Genomic DNA, 20144 nt, shown 5'->3' on the forward strand with positions numbered 1-20144 from the left:
TTAAGTAAGCAGGAGAATTAGGGGAATTCAGGAATGTATAGAGCATACACAGGGCTCGCACTGAACGACGTTGTCGCACAGGCAACCAGTGCAGCTCGGTACGATAGGAAGATACATGGTCATATTTCCGGAGATTGTATATAAACCTAATACAGTTGTTAATGAGTCGGTCATATTTGTCAAGCTTGTCAGCATTGAGGTCCAAATAGCACACATCACCATAATCTATAATGGGAAATATAAGAGACTGGACCAGTAGAGTTTTAATATGTGTCGGTAAAAAGTTTTTGTGGCGGTAAAGCGAACGTAATATTCCCGTAACTTTCCGACAAACTGAAGCAGTCTGTGTTTGCCAATCGAGAGTGGAGTCTATGTGTAATCCGAGATCTTTTACACTCGAGCTGAAATTAATTACAGAGCCGTCAAAGATTACTGGTGGAAGATATGCTACATCTACCCTACATATATTACGAGGACTACCCAGTAAGATGGCTTGACACTTACGAGGGTTAACTGATAGACCAAAGTTTTCACACCAGTCCCTAATGGCTTCAAGATCCATGTTAATTTCGTCAATAGCCCTCGTCAAATTATCAACACTTGCTTGACAATAAAGCTTGAAATCGTCTGCATACAAATGATACGCGCAGCGAAGTCTGAGAGTAACATAATTAATAAATAGTGAGAAGAACAAAGGAGAGAGGATACCGCCTTGGGGGACGCCAGTGTCGAGATCACACCAGGATGACGCAGAATGATCCATGCGTACCGACTGTTGGCGCCCTCGAAGATATGACGAGATCCATTTTAGAACCTCGGTTGAGAGCGGGAGGCAAGAGAGAATAGCTAACAAAATTTCATGATCGACATTATTAAAAGCATTGGAGAAATCTATTAAAACCATAACAGTAATTTCAGAGTTTTCTATGGCTACTCTTACATCATGAGTAACCTTTAAAAGTGCAGAAGTCGTACTGTGTCCAGACCTGAATCCCGATTGCAGAGGAGATAAAATGTCGTTCAGGTTAACAAACCTGGACAGTTGTTTGAAAGCACAGGCCTCGAGGATCTTAGATAGATAAGGAAGGATGGATATGGGACGATAATGAGAAGGATTAGTGGGATTAGGAATTTTTGGTAAGGGACAAACATAAGCTTTGCGCCATTGAGATGGGAATTCGGAAGCCATTAGGGAGTAATTTACAATGTGGGTTATAACTGGCATAAGTTCTTCTTTAATGTGAGTGACCATTTGTCGGCTTATCTCGTCACAACCTATAGCCTTTGAAGTTAGTGACATAATAGTCTTATTAATCTCGTCTGTATTAATTGGAGAAAATCGGAAGGGGTAAACTATCTAAAAAGCGAATTGTCCGGGATTGGGTTTCAACATCAAGCTTGTGAGTTGTGGAAAAGTGTTTGTTAATATCTTCCAAACTAATTGTCAAAGGTGGATCCACTTGATGTGATTTGCCTATGCCAGAGGATTTTAGGAATTTCCAAATATTTGGAGTTGAAGATGACAAATTTTGAAGGATGTGGCGGCGTTTAGCATTGCGTATCATTTGGTTGCAGCGATTTCTAGCTATTTTGAAGTCCGTCCAGTTAGATTCCATTCGGTTTCTCTTAAATTTACGGAAAGCACGGTCCCTACGCTTCATCGCATTACGGATATCATCCGTCAGCCATGGAGCAGGTGGATGCTTCAACTTAATTTTTTTAACAGGTGCGTGTTTATTATAAAGTTCTGTAACATTTTCGTTGAATATCCTATATATTATAGGCTACATCCTACTAATATTATAAAGGCGAAAGTTTGTTTGGATGTATGGATGTGTGGATGTATGGATGTTTGTTACTCTTTCACGCAAAAACTACTGAACGGATTTTAATGAAACTTTACAATAATATAGCTTATACTGATGTATGTATATTATTCTGATGAATAACACATAGGCTACAATTTTAACCGACTTTCAAAATGGGGGAGGTGTTATGTTCGTTTTCTTATATTCAACGATTACTCCGCCGTATGTTACCCGATTTTTATATCCACAAAAGTGGTGATCTGATGAAGGATCGAGGGAACTCCTCAAAACTTATAGGGAAACGAGTGGTGACTTCGGTTTCGTGAGAAGTATTCTAAGCATATGCTACCAACAAGTAAAAGTTTGCACCGAGATATACCTGGTATACCGTGGTTCGGAAGGTGCTGAGAGAACTCCTGATTCTTTATAGATACAAGTTTGGGAGTTTCGGCGTTGTTTTAAGAACAGGAACCATATGCTACTATGCAAATTACATTCATCATCATCATCATGATCATCACTACCATATTATACCATTTCATAGTCTTTTAGATCGAGACTCGAGTTTGTCAAGTGATAATTAAAAAAAAATCTTTATTTTATTTCTAAAAATAGTTTGACTATAGGCTATATTATATAATATATTATCACGCTAAGACTAATACGACCAAAGAAACTCAGGAAAATGCGGGAAAAACGGGGAAAATATTTTTTATGGGAAAATGTACGGTTTCTGTAAAATTCCTAATTTACGCGGGCGAAGCCGCGCAGGACATCTAGTTATTGATATAGAGCAAAAAGGACAAAAAAAACACGTTTAATGTATGGGAGCCCTCCTTAAATATTTATTTTATGGTACCTATTTGTTGTTATAGCGGCAACAGAAATACATAATCTGCAAAAATGTCAACTCTCTATTACCGTTCTTGAGTTGCAACCTGGAGACAGACGGACAGACGGACACACAACGAAGTCTTAGTAATAGGGTCCCGTTTTTACCCTTTGGGTACGGAAACTTAAAAATTAATCCCGTAGTTCGTGAGATTAAAGCACTATCAAATAATTTTTCCGGGTTTTTCCACATTTTCCTCTGTTTCTTCGCTCCTATTGGTCTTAGAGTAATAATGTATATATACATATATATAACCTTCCTCGATAAATGGGCTATATAACTTGATTATATTTGATTATAGTATAGGGTGGTATAGGTTCGTCCCTTCTACCTATTCTCATATATCTACATCTAGCTTTGAAGTTGTTATTAAGGCGCGCCCTGCGACCTTCGACTGCGCTTATATCATGAACATAAAGACACGATAATTTCTGTTGTTCTCAGAATATGAATAATAGGAGTTGCAGGTCTAGATCGAAGTTATAGATGCAATATAAAATTTGGTCTGGCAAGGTTCGGTATTTATGCGAACAGTTTTCTCATCATTCTAACATAAATACTTTTTAACGCGAATGAACCGTACATTTTCCCGTGCTAAAATCATCTGCGGGGCTAAAATGGTCACATTTAGCAATTGCTAAATGTGACCATTTTAGCCCCGCAGATGCCCCTCTCAATCAATTCAGCAAATGAATTGTCAAAACTGTCAAACTGACAAATGTCAAAAATACAGAAATGAATTGCAAGCACAGTTGCATTTTGAGATTTTAGAAAAATGAATCATATTATGATTTATGATTCAAATCATGATTCTTCAAAGCGACCATTTTAGCCCTGCTGTAGGTACTCGAGAGTCGAGACACATCATAAAATTACATCTAAATCGATCTAGCGGTATGAGCGCGCAAATGTCATAGTTTTATAATAATATAAACTAGACGTTCCGCGCGGCTTCGCCCGCGTAAATTAGATATTTCACAGACAAAGAAGAACTACCACGGCCCATACAAAATTAACCCAGGCCCGACAGTAACGAAATATATCTCATTTTTTTGTTATAATGAGTATAACGGATATATATAACTAATATTTTAAATATTAGTGGCTTAGGGCATACTAAAACTACTGTTTTTAAGATTACCAGCAATTTTTATCAATTAAAATGACACTAAATCGTTACAAAACTAAATACAGACAGTTATTAAGCTTTTAGCTCCATTAGAGCTAAAATATTTGTGTTATAGGTAATATTTTTTAATGTTTAATGGCGCAAGCACACGGGGCTTATTCAGATGCACACTTTATTTTGCGCAATATGATGTCACAGATGCGACCCAATGCGACTCTATCCCAAGCGAATTACAATATGTTTGATGAACACATTTAAAATGATATAACTGCATAAAAGAATATTATTGCACAGTGCACAGGCTACCACGGTAAAAGAACGCTGGGAAGTTGCGCACACGAGACACGTCATAAGTGTGTGGCATATATCCCACATTGGTGACCCTCGACAGAACACGCCTCCTTCATCATCATCACTCCCCGCCCCTCCGCACCGCGCCAGCCAGCATCGCCTCATCGAGTACCTCGTCCACTAGCCGCAATGTACCGTGGCCTGGGCGACTCCGCATTGACATCATCGGGCTTTCTCACTACACCGACCGGTCAGCAAGCAGAGCACATCTCTCCTGGTCTGCACGTAACATCGGCCACGCACGGCAGCTATCCGACTCACAGAATCCCGTGCAGCAGCTTCACAGTTCTGACTCACTGGGACTCACTGCCACAGTTCCGACTCACTGGAACTCTCTGGCACTGGCAACTCAGCGAATAAGACTTCAAGATTCGACCTCCGGTCTTCGGGGGGGAGTGATGTGGCGGTACCCACAATTCGCCTAACATTTTTATTTAGCTACCAAAACCAATCTCTAGCATTTTATTTACTGAGCGGTTTTCTACTTGCCGTCACGGCACCACCGACTCATTAGCCAGAAATGCAAAATATATTAAGCCGGGTCGTCGCCGATGTCTATAAGTGGAAAAAGAAGTGGAATTGTACAACACGTGCCGATGTGGGAATAATGCGTGGCCGCCACAAAGGAAGATCTTCCGACCGAGCGAAGTGGTATGCTCGGTCAGGCCGAAGCCCACGTGATACATTTCAGCTGTCGTATAATATATACCGACGCGCTCAGAAAACTTCGACAGCGCGATGCAGGAATGTTAAGCGAATTGTGGGTACCGCCAGATCACTCCCCCCCCAAAGACAGGAGGTCGAATCTTGAAGTCTTGTCGCTTGAGTCGCCAGTGCCAGAGAGTTCCAGTGAGTCGGAACTGTTGCAGTGAAGTCCCAGTGTGTCGGAACTGTGATGCTGCTGCACGGGATCCAGTGAGTCGGATAGCTGCCGTGCGGGGCCGATGCTATGTGCCCACCAGGAGAGATGTGCTCTGCTTGCTGACCGGTTGATCGGTGTAGTGAGAAAGCCCGATGACGCCGTTGCGGAGTCGCTCAGGCCGCGGTACATTACGGCTAGTGGACGAGGTACCCGATGAGGCGATGCTGGCTGGCGCGGTGCGGAGGGGCGGGGAGTGATGATGATGAAGGAGGCGTGTTCTGTCGAGGGTCAACAATGTGGGAATATGCGTGGCCACCACAAAGGAAGATCTTCCGACCGAGCGAGGTGGTATGCTCGGTCAGGCCGAAGCCCACGTGATACATTTCAGCTGTCGTATATATATATATATACCGACGTGCTCAGAAAACTTCGATAGCGTGATGCTTTTACTGTATCATCACTGAATCACTTACATAAAAATAATGTAAAAACGATGTAAATAGTTATTAAAACAATGATATAGTATGGCACCTGAACAAAATCAGAAGTTAATATTTTTGGTGTTAGCCATTGATTTCGAATATAACAAATATATATTTGAGTTATCTTTATAATAACAAAAATTTTGGGATATGTCTTGTTCATGTCGGGCCTGGGTCACAATTGGTAGTTCTTCTTAGTACACAAAAAATTGCCTATGATCCTTCACGTGGTCTACTTCTTAGCTGTCCCAAATAACAGAAAAATTGTTCCAGTAGTTCGTGAGATAAGCCCTTTTAAATAATTTCCCCCGTATTTTCCACATTTTACTCTATTTCTTCGCTCCTATTATTCTTAGCATGATAAGATATAGCCTATAGCCTTTCTCGATAAATGATCTATCTAACATGGAAAGAATTTTTCAAATCGGACCAGTAGTTCCTGAGGTTAGCACGTTCAAATAAGTCCTTTCAAATAATTTCCCCCCGTTTTTTTCCACATTTTCCTCTATTTCTTCGCTCCTATTAGTCTTAGCGTAATAAAATATAGCCTATAGCCTTCCTCAATAAATGGTCTAACACTGAAAGAATTTTCAAATCGGACCAGTAGTTCCTGAGATTAGCGCGATCAAACAAACAAACAAATTCTTCCGCTTTATAATATTATAGTATAGAATATAGATAAAGCTTATTTCCAACTTTATCCGGCTTTACTGAAAACTTTGGCGGAAAAGATAAGATAAGACCTATTTAAGATCCCACCTGCTTCACCAAAAACATGGTCATGTTGTTGAAACAAAGAAACTGGAACATATTTTGTCATAATATAATTCCCTGGAACAGATTACGTGGGTAATGTACTGGCATTTGTTCACGTGACACAGTTAGCCGAAACGCGTAGGAGGCTGCACGATCCCGAGATGCACTCTTCCGAGAACGAGGCTTGACTCAGGCGAGTTTCGCACATTTGTGACAACTGAAATAGACTTCATAGAAGCATACAATGAGATTAATTCGCATGAAATAGGTAGGTAAGAAATTTAATCTACTAACTCGCCCAAAAACCCATACTAATCTTATATATAAAAATGGATTTTCAAATGTGTTAGTCGCGCTAAAACTCGAAAACGGCTGAACGGATTGGGCTGATTTTAGTCTTAAAATATTCGTAGAAATCCAGGGAAGGTTTTAAAGTGACACGAAGTTCGCCGGGACAGCTAGTATTAGTTAAATTAAACGCGCTACAGACGGTTGAACATGATTAAATTTGTTTAAACGCACTAATGACTAATCTTACAAACTTCTGGACAGTTCTTTATGGGCACAGATATAGAGAAGACCACCGCGGGGAAGGAGATAGACCTTTTTGCGGGAAAACGTTTAGTATTTTATAAGTACTTATAAATTATTCTGACAGTGTCAATAAAAAATTATAACTTGAGTTAGATATAGCTACTCCTTTGCAACGTTATTATCAAGTGACAAATTAATTAATAACAATATTATTCATAAATTAACATGCAGACTATGTAATAAATCGAATCATGAATCGTCAATAAGCTATTTCAGAATAAATTAATGTTCATACCATACCATAGATAATTTGCCACAGCTATACCATTTAACGCATTGGTTGTGTAATGCGTATTCAAAACAAGTATATATAATCAAGTGTGTCGAGGTAAATGTATATGGAAATATAATTGAAGTAATAAAAACCTAAGTGCACATTCCTCGTAAAATATCAAGTGGCCCATAGCTCTAGTATAGTCAGATAATTTTATGGTTCTATCAATATTATTCATGTTAGTATTAAAAATAAAAGATACCATTGTGATACGATTAATTTTGTTTACTACAAAGTACCAGACAAGTTCTGTCACGTACCCTTGGGTAACTGAGACTTTTTTTTAATTACTGTATTACCACTGTTTACACAATTACAAAATAGTGCTACACTCACCATTCGATGCGACTTTTTTTTAATTACTGTATTACCACTGTTTACACAATTACAAAATAGTGCTACACTCACCATTCGATGCTCCTGTATCCTTTGACGCAGCAGTGTATGCTCTTGAATTTGTCTTGAAAGCCGTACTCGAAGGGCACCGGCTCCTTGGTGAAGTGCATCCATGATGTATTGGTGGGGAAGGTATTCTGGGAGCAGTAGCCCGAGGACAGGACGCGGGAGGCGTTTGCCAGCACCCCTAACGCCAGTAGCACCCACATCGTGGTTCGGTCATCCTGGGACAAACGGAATAAGTATTGAGGGATGGTCTTAAGTTCAAAATTACTTCAATGTATACCAATAAAAGAGGTAAAGTTTGTTGAGTTTGTGATGTAGGGGTAATCTTTTGATCTACAAATTCGATTTGAATGCTGCGTATTATCATGCTGAAAATTCTCAAATTTTTTGAAAAAAAAGGAATTCAGTGGAATTAAAAAACATATTCCACGGCCAGCGAATACTTCAATACAGAGAGGGGATCAAATTTTGTACGCCTGATAGAACTTCACGTAGGCCATGCCGCTAACAAAAGTGACTTCATTAATAAAGATGTTCTTAAATCGTATACTGCTGTGGTAATTCTGCCAACTGCCAAGCAAAGACTTGTGAACTTTTCAGGAAATCACCCTTTTAGTAAGCTACAAAGTAAGCACAGCGCTCCTGCTTTTGGAGCAAAGGATCTAATGAAATGCATAATGCATGCAGCAAACATACATCTCGCATATGCACAGAAACGTCGCCTGATCATTGAAATGTATAAATTTAATTTACGACAGTACCTGTATTACGTACAGCTAATAGGAATGTCTTACTAAGGATTTTAAAACGAATAACAATTCAAGTTCATTCAACTATTACCTAGAAATATAAACGCAAATAATGCACAAGAAAAGTGCACCTCAAGGCAAGAATGATGGTTATTATGCCATCATAGCGGGCAGCCATGCCCTACTCGCTCAATGACAACTGATGCAACCGCATTTGAAGCCTTGCATAGAGACCAAAACCAGGATAATATGGTTAAAACTTCGAGGCGAGCACAAAAGTGTATGAGACCAGTTGATGCCCGTAGATCCGTCCGCCAAAATTCTTTTATCGCGAAAGTACCGTACATTTTTCCCAAACAAAAAATGTTCTGGACGAACGTGTTCTTTCTCGGGTCTTAAATTATGTACTTACATAATATATTAATTTTTATTGATTCAGCCTAACAGACAGACAGACAAATTTTCGCATTTATGATAATAATATTATGTTAGTAATGATGTCAAAAATTATAAGAACGTTTGTGACTAGCCCATGTGGTTTGGACTTTTAGAGCCTGTGTCTGTGTGGTTTGTGGTTTGGGCATTACGGTGTTGAGTGAGTGTCGAGTCCGAAGTTAGCAAATTACTAGGAATAAAACATTTTCCCTAAGCAACCGAGTGAGTTATCTATACTTCTATACTATCTATACTAATATTATAAATGCGAAAGTATCTCTGTCTGTCTGTCTGTCTCGCTTTCACGCCAAAACTACCGAACCGATTGTAATGAAATTGTGTATACAGATAGTCTAAAGCCGGAGAAAGGACATAGGCTACTTTTTTACTGGAAAAAAGGGAAGTAAGGGGGTGAAAATACGAAAATTTGTTGTATGCAATGTAAGCGGAAAAAATTCAATTATTTACGACATTACATTAGAAACCCCAAAAATAACAGTATTTCTCCGCTATTTAATGAATGTTTTTAAACTTATAAACCTTCCTCTTTAATCACTCTATCTATTAAAGATACGTTGCGTAGTTTTAAAGATTAAAGGGAACAAAGGGAGGGAAAAAAAGCGACTGTGGTTTATAATGTGTGGTGATATAATATTATATGTATTTAGGTTAACAGTTGCTAATTGCTATTAAGTAACTCGGCCTCACGCCTTTCTCACTGGAAAATCCATACGTATAATAAAACTCGAGAACGGCCGAACTGATTGTGTATAACATGTGATACGAAATCATTAAATTATGATTAAGATTCGAGTCATCAAAATTGAAAACATACTTAAATGTTTTGAAGCCCAGCTTTGAAGGCTCCTCGGACAAGCTATTAAGGACTGCCCTGAAGTATAAAGCCTACCTTACGGGCAAAAAATAATTCACCATTAAAGCGTATAAAATTATATCCTATTTCAGACTATAAACCTTTATTACGGACAAGTATAAGAAATTGACGTCATAATTATAATCAATTTGCATTTAATTTCATTCGATTGACAACGAATAAATTGCAATCATGTCGAAACCTATCAGCAAAAACAGCATAAAAAGCAGGATACAGAAAAAAACAAGTTTTGAAACGGACGCCAGACTCAACCTAAATACTACTTGTACTATGTACTTAGGTACAGTTCTGAGAATCTGTTATTGCACTACTCAATCCTTTATTAACAGGGCTATTATACTTCTATCGCATTATGACAGGGTTCCCGTTTTACGGTGCCCTAGCCTGCCTAGCATACGCCAACGAATCTCACTCTCGAGATAATTAAAAACTACTCGTCTCATAATGTCAAAATCTCGACATTATCTCGACAAAACTCTTTAAAATGTGTTATTTCGATGATAGATCTACGCGAGAAAAAATATTTGTCATGTTAGGGTCAATAGTCGATGAAGAGACAAACCATCAAACATCGAGAAAACATGTAGAGTAAGAATCTCGTTGGCGTATGCTAGGCAGGCAGATTCTAAAATGCCTGTCATTATATTTTTTCCTTCACATTTCTAAGTGCTCATACTTAGGCCGGTATAAATAGTCAGTACTCAAGATGCATCTCGGTCTCAAGACACGGTTCAGGCTCTGTGATTGGTTGGCTGTCAAAATTAGGACCAGTCACAGAGCCGAACCGCGTCTTGAGAGGTCGCATCTTAAGTACTGACTATTTATACCGGCCTTAGACCTGCTGCATGAAAACAGGTGGAACTTAGTTGCGACTCGCGCCGAGATTCGTATACCGCGCGGAAACCGCACATTTTTCCAGGCTCAATCGTATGTCCTTTTCCCGGAACTCAATACATTTCCTCTTCATATTTCGGTTCAGCAGTTAAGGCATTAATAAAAAAATAAAGTGATAAACAAACATGGCACTCTTTCGCAAATAATAACATTAGTGTAAAATTATCTATCTGTAATCGCAATACCTGAAATACCGATGCTTTCTCGCTAATAGGCGTCGAATTTCATTTTAATTACATAGAGTAAGCTATAATTTATAGAGCGCACTGCGCAGTGTTTGTGCCGGTCATATTATCATCAACGTACTACAGAATACAGATCTATTATGTATATGTTACCGTTAGAATGCAGAATACGTTAACGTGCACATTGCCTTGGTAATCTGCAGATTTCCTGATACCATTTACCTCTACCATTATTTATTACCAAATCCCATTTATTACCAAATAAAAAAAGCTTATATTATTTGCACTTTATCTAGGTACTGTTAGTTTGCATGCTCTTCAACCTAAAACAGTTTTGGTTTTAATAGTTTTTTTTTCTAGTACAGGAGCCCTTTTTTTTAACATGGGGAAATGCTTTACGAATCCCCGGCAAATTGGGGATATCGGCCGGGGTATGTGGGACTCCTGTCTACCCACTAAAACCCCATGGTGCTCCACTCATCGCTTAAGAGGATACACCAGGGGCTAGAGAAATGAAAAAAAAGTACGTGTAATATCTATAGCTGTCTCCCTTACCTCAAGCCTATACCGCAGAACGCGATAGAGACAACTGCAGAAAATCAACGATTCGTTGTCCCCTGATTCATTCTCCAAAACTTAACCGATTTAAGTACTTTTTTCATTAAAGATTAAAGGAAGGCTTGAGCTGTGTTCCTATGTTTTATTTTTTTTTTGTATAATCTAGCCAAATCTGTTTTCTGGATGTTTGAACACAGCGGAAAAATGTGGCCATTTTTTTAGGTTTTTGAACGTTCATATCTTATTTAATAATTAAATTATGAAAAAAAAAAGAAAACATAGGGACATTGTATTAGTGGCCGTAAATATTCAGAAAAAAAATTATAACTCTACTAGCATTATCCAGGGAGGAAACAGGGGACAACGTTTGTATGGAAAAAAGGGCGGTGTGGACTCCTCTTAAGGCAGAGTTGCGGGTACGATAGAACCTACTGCAACTCTACCAGCGATCATCTACATTTGCAGACTCGACCACACCCCAAGTACGGGAGCCCTAGAACATTTTTTTTTTGATTAGGTACTAACAAGCAAATTTTTTGTGAGTAGCTTCATTTATAATAATAATAATTATTATTACGTTTAGTATTATAGTAATTATTATTAATACGATGTATAATATTGTGTGCAGTTATAGCCTGAGAGACTTTATCGCTTTTAATATTTTATCAAATTTTAAATAATGAATGCAAGCCCACCTGACATCCACTCACAAAGAGAGTTCTTTAACATGGAAACGCGCTTTCCAACAATTAAAACAATCGCTTCTTCGTAGGAAAGATGTTTAATCCGTAATCTTTTCTAAATCTACCTAAGTATTCATCAACCGCAAAGAACTGCTTTATTGTTTGAGTGTTTAAAGAGGATTTAGCCCGGCCGCACATTGTTCGAAATTTCTGATCAGAAACAGTTGAACGTCTGCGCTGTCTTTTACATTTTGTACTGAGCCGAGTGAGCTCGAACTCGCCGGAAGGATATTTCGGATAGTGTGCGGTTAGGCGGTCCGGCGAAATTCTACTGTTTCTGATCAGAATTCGGACAATGTGCGGCCGGGCTTAATATGAAATAGTCGGTTGTTAAAGCGGTGTAACTTCATTATTAAAAATTTAAAGTTCCGTTAGATAAGTTAATTTCGCTTAATACAAATAAGTTGTCCTATACCGTACTCTATTTTTGATACACTGCATAATCCATTGTCTTACTTTTGATAGTTTGCTGATACAATAAACGACCAAAAAATAAATTTTAGTAGTCTTTTTTTCAGAAGTCTCGCAAATTATAAAACCTTTCTGCAACGAAAGTTAGAATTTCACAGTTCAAGCAAGTTCGAATAACATAATGACTCCGATTTCCTATTTATTTTCCGACTGAAACGATTCTTGCTAAAATTAATAATTCTAACGATGGAAAGTCCGAAGGATGACTCAACGTTTTCACTACTGTCGCTGTATAGCTATGTCCACACTATGCGCTTTCGTCTTCACTTTTCGTCATCTTCTTTCATTCAACTTTCGTTTTGGCGCATTCAATAATAGAATTCGTCAACGAACGCAACCCCAACATTGTCATTTTTGTTTTTTGGATACGGTCAGAGGGCATGCGTCGCGGGCATGCCTCACGTTCGCTGTTGACTACGCTATAACGCATGCCCTTGACGAACAGAAAAAGGCACAGTGTTGACAGAGCCTATGCGATTTGATATAAGTCGTCGCTTCGCTAGCGAATTGTCAAATCCCATACATTTTGTTGGCGTTTACGATAATCACTTGCCACTTGTCTGCCACTTGTCTAGGCCCTCTGGTTTACAAACTATTAAAAATATCATTATGTAGATACTAGTGTTTTTTACGTATTTCGCTATGATGTACGAAATAATTTCATTAAAATATTTGTTTAGCAACAAATACACTTAGCAAATAATTATAGTATATTTAATGGTCGGTAGTGTGTCTGTCAGTTTGTCTGTCTCTATGCCTGTCTGTGTGTTACCTCTTCATGCTTAAACCGCTGAACCGATTTTGATGACATTTGGTATGAATATATTTAGGATAGTTTTTATACACAAAAAAATTACGGTTCCCGCGCGATAAACAAATTTTGGCGCAACAGAGTCTAACATAAATTACAGCTTCGTTCTTTGTTTTATCCAGTCCGAATTTATTTTCAAACAGCAAAATATTTTTTATATGTATAAGTATTGTATACCATAGGTATGCCGTATACCTAGTTCATTAATCGAAACAATCGATCGCAAATTCGAAAATATCGGCATGACATGGTGTAGAAACGTCCGCTCAAATCGGTGGTTTTAGCGCGTACTTACATAAACCATCATGTACAAGATATCAGGTTTTGCATAAATCTCTATAGTCTATGGGATGCAAATGATTAAAAACATTAAGCCTTATACGTTCAATCTCGTATGATTTCTAACCCATTTACAATTTTCTTAGAATTATCTAACATATTCATTTATTCGCATTAAAATGTGCATTTAGCCGAGCATTTATGTACATTGTGCGACGTTATTATCCATACTAATATTATAAATGCGAAAGTGTGTCTGTCTGTCTGATACCTCTTCACGCCCAAACCGCTGAACTGATTTTTGCTGAAATTTGGTATGGAGATACTTTAAGTCCCGGGAAAGGACATAGGATACTTTTGATCCCGGATAATGTACGGTTTTCGCACGATTAACGAATTTTGGCGAAAAGAGTTGCGGGCGTCATCTAGTTTTATATAATAATCTCGTTGTAATTAAGTTCTTCTTACTGAGGTTGTTGGTTGTGCAATTAATTTGGTTATAATTTAATATATTATATTTCCTTAATAATTAAATAATAAGTTCTCAAATTACACTCTGGATTTGTGTTGTGTTTGATTTCCACTATTAGGATGTAGCTCAGTTTGGGAGTTTCTGTTCATCAACCGTTGGATGAACCTTTAACATAATATGACAATTCACCACTGTCGGAAGAAGACGAAGAAGTATATTTGACACTTGACAGATGACAAGTGTTTGCTGGCCGCTTTTCGCCACCGACCGGTCTTGATGGCATTCGAGAAAATTTTGTTCTGATAATTTTTTTTTGAAAAGGCTTAATCCAGCTGGAATTTCAAGTTTCTTTCCCTTTTGGTTTTTCAATATAATCGCTGTGAACCTTTTGTGTGGTCGGCCAACCAAAGTGTATCAAAATTCAAGAGTACTTCAGCTACGCTCCGGAGCGGACCACGCGCTACAGAAGACAATCATCTTGCTCCTACAAGATCCAACGGGCTTGCTGCTACTGCAATTGCCTGAGGAGCACCCCCTGCTGACTAACCTGTTCCAGGTTAGTCGGGCATGATAATGATTCCGGAGTGTCTTTTTTTGAGAACTTTGTATTATCCCGCAGGCAATTTAGCTATTTACACGCTATTGCCTTTCCAGTTGTTCTAAGTCGTCGAAAAACTAGTCTCTCTTCAGTTTGGACTTTCCGGTATCCGAGTGCCTCTACATAATAGCGTAGCTACACAAAAAACAGGATAGACTTACATAGAGACTCAACTCGCAAGAAAAAACAATTATTTAATAATGGTTTTAAGTCTGCTACATTTATACTTGGTTACCTAGTTAGTTTGAAGATTTTTCAATGCTAAATGGATCTACAGAAACGACAACATACCTACCTGCTGACTTTGAAGAGATATTTATTTCAGAACAACATAATCAATAGGACCTCTACCTATTGAGTTTCGTTACACAGGGCCACAGGCAGCAGGCTAGCTTAAATTAGGGTGCGTACTGTGATCGGAGTTCGTGTATGTTCACGGGACGGATCTTACAAAACATATATGCCTAATGCCGTGACACGTGGCATAGGATTTCCATACTAATACAATTAATGCGAAAATGTGTCTGTCTTTTACCTCTTCACGCCCAAACCGCTGAACCGATTTTGCTGAAACTTGCCATGGAGATACTTTGAGTCCCGGACGAAGGATACTTTTTATTACGGAGAAACGTACTGTTCAAACGCGATAAACGAATTTTGGCGCATCTAGCCCATTTTGTAACACAACCACAATGGGTAGCCACTAGCCACTAGCCACTATCAGCAGCCACTGATATGATCTTTGCTAGTGCAATCTGGACTTCTGTTCTGACCTTAAGGGGGCGACTAATCCTAAATCGATTTTATAGTTCATTTTTATACTTAAAAATAAGCCCCGAATTGTTTCATTTTCTAAAAATTTTATACTACATTATATTTCCGAGAATTCTATCTGAGCAAAAACACGATATCTTAAAATTTTATCGATAGAAAAAAATCACAAAGATGCAGCTAATTTTCATGAATTTTTCATTTATTGCCATAACCGTGCATTGAACTAAGTTAATATTTTAACACATTGTATAAAATTCTATCATTGAGAGATCGACCTAGCGGATTTTTAAAATGTTGTATATTTATCGAGTTATTAAGAAAAAACTAATTTGGCGATGAATTCGCGTCGTCCTTTTTCACCTGGCATATGAAAGACGGGCGTGAGTGTGAAGAGAGGACGATGTTTGATTGTTGGGGTTAGTCGCCCTCTTAAAGTTAATATACCTAGTGGAATAGAGCAACCATCTCGAGCTGTCAAACGAAACCAAAATTGGTTTTCATCTGTGTGAAAAATATGTGTACATATACACTTACACAAGCATGATTGAACATGAATTCTAGAGATTAAATTGTCAACGTGCGGCACGTGCCGACTGAACGTCAAAAAAGAGTGCTGCTGTCATGTATCACATGTCTCTCTTTACCACGCAGTGTTACTGATAGTGACATCTCGCCTGCTCAGGCCTTTGTTTCTCTATTCCGCTAGGTATATTAACTTTATGGTTCTGACTTTACGAAAAAAAAATATGGCGGCGGCGTCGTTGAAGTTGTAATACAAGTAGTACAAGCTTGTTCTCGACGAGTGATTTTTGCAATTACCGACAGGCGGCACACATATCTGACAGCAATTTGCCGGCGCGAGCTCCGCGGTGATCGCCTTCCCAGAACGCCAGTTGCATCAACTGTGCTAGCGCGATTAACGCACTAATTACCGGACGGACCTAGGGCTGTCACTAAAGCCCAGAACCAAGACGCTCTTCTTTATCGCTTCTTATAGAATCGCACGTTTTCCGTATTCGATTTCCGAATTCGGAATTCCATGAGACTAGCACAAGCGTTCGTTTTTTTACGCGAGTGCGCCGCCGGCTTGCACTTGAAACGTACATTGCGGAATTGGTTACGTACGGAGAAAAACAATGATATATATTTAAAATGATACTGCTTACAATTTTTTTACATATCTACGAGGTTACACAATATGATGTGAAAAGTTTACCAATAAGTAACAACTAGCCGTAGCCCTAGCATGGCCACCAGTAGAAATGCGAAAATATAGACAACCTGTGGAGATAAACTTAAGGTACCCTCCCGATCATTTTCCGTTCCGAAAAATTCAATTATTAATGCCACTTTATGACAGACTATAGGCATTTTAATTCAATTTATGTCGGTCGCGATTAGCCGCGGTGAAGATCGGAACGGTACCTTAAGTTTATGTCCACAGTGTTTCTATACTTTCGCATTTCTACTGATGCCATGCTAGGGCTACAGCTAGTTGTTACTTGTTAGTAAACTTTTAACATCATATTGTGTAACCTCGTAGATTATATGTGAAAAAATTATAAAAAATTGTAAGCAGTAGGCAAAACAAAAAGTTTAGATTTAACTTACTAAAATTTTAAATAAGTTTCAGAGTTTTTATAGATCTTGTATGAAAACTAAGATGGGGCAGCCCTGATCTTAACCACTTCAATGTGCTGAACCAAGTATGTCGGAACAAAAAATTGCTTAGTACTTAGTTTCTCTAGGTACACTGATTTACTTCTTTACACATAATGTAACTATGTTTCTAATGGACACAACAGATGCAGACAAGAAGCAGCTGTCATATTATAATAATAAAATAAAACATACAATAAATATATTATGTATTAAGTTATGATATTATGTTTAAGAAACTAGACATTACTTTTTAGTTTTTACTGACTATGCATTTTAGCTATCAAACAGATCATCTCATTTTTATAAAAATATGAGGCTCAAGACATTAAAGCTGAATTTGCAGCATAATTTTGCAAGTAAAAAACAAATATAAAATAGAAAGTACTTACCGACACAGTTTCATTGTTCAGAAATTGAAAATAACTTGAAGTTACAATTTAATTACAAATATTACATTTTGAAATAAAAATACCCAGAACTATTAATGTGTCTATTTGAGTCATAGAAATACACTGGTTTAAAATACGACATACTTGATTATTTCTACATAGAAAGGGGTATGAAGATTTTTATATGGAGCCTGGCCGACCTACTGTCCGCCATTGTGTTTTTCCGCGTTCACAAACATTTTTTTCGAAAATGGATAGATAACATCAATACAAACAAAAAAATAATCTTGGGCAAAACCGCGTGAAGTGTCACATTTCGAAGATGATAGATCCATATATGAAAAAAAGTATTTGTGAACGCAAAAAAACACAATAGCGAACAGTAGGTTGGCCAAAATCTTCATACCCTCCTCTAGCAAGTTTTAAAATTCTCTTCTAAAATCCATATTAATTGTTTGCTGTACTTAAGTATGTAATATATAAAAATGAGTCGCTGAATGTGTTGCTAAGCACAAAACTCGAGAACGGCTGAACGGATTGGGCTAATTTTAGTCTTAAAATATTCGTAGAAGTCCAGGGAAGGTTTTTAAGTGACACGAAGTTCACTGGGACAGCTAGTGTAATATAAAAATGACTCCATAGTACCTCCTGAGTATGAATTACTATTTTATGGAAGAAAAAAAATCAACCAAGTGCTAGTTGGACTCGCCCATGAAGGATTCTGCAGCAGAAATAAGGTTTATTTTTATGAAATTAAAAGGTTTTTGATTTATTTTAATCTTTCAGTTGATTTAATGAAAGTAAAATTAAGAGTTACCATTTATGACGTCATAAAAAAATTACTTGCTAGATCTTGGTCAAACCAATTATTTTTGTTGGTAGTTTTTATAGTAATATACATCATATTATATACTTATATATTTTTTAGACTTATCATGCCCATAAGCCAATGCCCAATACAGAATAATATAATGTTTTCTGAGTATAGTTATTATATTATCACTTTTTACAAAGGTATTAGGTATTCTGATACTCATAAAACAACCAGAACAATAATTATATACTAATAACTAATTACTTATATACTAATAAATTGGAATAGAAAAAGATCAAATTGAACCTTTAATTGCAAATTAGTTGACCAAGTTTTTTAATGCATCCCTTTTTTTAAACGGGCTTTGGCCCACCACACATTCCCACCACTGTATCCCCTGTGTCGCCAGGATAGACAGCGGTATCCATGAAAACCCTTTGATATGATCTCAGGGAGCCCGAGGGACATGCTAATATATTCCATGTACAATACTGGTAATTAGCAATTACCAAGACTGTCCTCACTTTCCTAAGTTTTAACCATGTAATGTATGGTCTCTGGTTTTAAGATACTACTGCTCTAAAATTATAATTTACCTACTTTAAAAGATAATTAATAACATGGGTCACAAAGCCGATAAGCAACAGGTTAAAAAATATAAAATAGCGGCAAATATATTTTTAGCGACACCGTCAAAAAAATTTTGCCAGTAGCCGGCGTTTTTTTGTGAAAGTTTAAATGTGTGAATTCTAGCAGTTCTGATGGCACTGTTATTGCACACTGCTTTTATTCTAACACAATATAACAGTACCGAGTACTTATTAAAAGCATTACTCACCGATCCCAAGATTACTAAATCAAAATTTCCCAGAATTCGAAACGTTTCGAGTGAAATTATTATATTTTACACAGTTTCATCACAACACATTTTGACTGGCATTTGCTATTGTTCACAGAAAGTTTACTGATATTTAGAGTTTTTACTGTCCAAGTTCACATAAAAATAATAACAGAAATAATTTTTATCGTAACACTTTCACATCACCAACAACTTGTAGCGAAAACACGACTGACGTGAACACCGGCGAGTCACGAATTGTCATTTGTCAAATTGAGAAGTTGCAGAGTTGACAGATGACACTTTTGACATAAGTGACTTTGACAGTTTTTTTTTCTTATTATGGCACTTCGGCTATATAACCATGACCATTGGCGAGTGTAGACTGTCGAGTATATAAAATAATATGGCGGGAAAACAATATTCTATACTTAATACAATTATTTTCAGCATCGTTTTTCTATATTGTTAGGTCTAACGCCTCTAGTCCACCGACGCTGCGAACTGCGAAATATCTGCGAAACTAATGCGGAACAGGAATAGAGCGAGATGCAATTATAGCTCGTTTGTCAAGCGCCCAAAATAGGTGTCTTACTCATTATTCAAAAGTATTTTCGAAAATTGTGTGAGTTGTGACAGTTCGTGACAGATGAAAGGATATAACGCATTGTCGTGTGGCGGATGAGACAGTAAATCGGTTCGCCGCTGTTTCGCAGTTCACAGCGTCGGTGGACTAGAGGCGTAAAGTCTAGTCAAAGTCTAAGTAAAAGTCAATACATAAAGACCATAAAGTTAATATAGGTACCTAGCGGAATAGAGCAACAATCTCGAGCTGTAAAACGAAATCAAAATTGGTCAAAAATCAAAATAGCACGTTTCTGGATATTGCATCACTTTCCTACAGTTTTGTGCACGATAATCTAATGGTTAAAGTTGAAAAATTAAGACTGACCAGCTCGAATGAAAATTTATCACATTCGATATTTTTGTCACGATTCTTTATGTTTTTTTTTTTTTTATTATAAAA

General features: G+C 37.6%; 1 protein-coding gene across 1 annotated transcript in view; it reads right to left on the reverse strand.

Moving 5' to 3' along the window:
- Positions 1–19365, reverse strand: part of LOC121729300 — a 79577-nt gene extending 60212 nt beyond the window's left edge. Inside the window, exons 1-2 of the mRNA XM_042117770.1 lie at positions 19118–19365; positions 7557–7768 (exon numbers count right to left, since the gene is read on the reverse strand). Of these exons, the coding sequence (XP_041973704.1) occupies positions 7557–7753 (197 nt within the window). The 5' untranslated portion in view covers positions 7754–7768; positions 19118–19365. The remainder of the gene's footprint in view (positions 1–7556; positions 7769–19117) is intronic.
- Positions 19366–20144: the final 779 nt, after the last annotated feature.

Source organism: Aricia agestis, chromosome 8 (genome assembly GCF_905147365.1).
Source record: "Aricia agestis chromosome 8, ilAriAges1.1, whole genome shotgun sequence".
In the NCBI taxonomy this organism is placed as follows: Eukaryota; Metazoa; Arthropoda; class Insecta; order Lepidoptera; family Lycaenidae; genus Aricia; species Aricia agestis.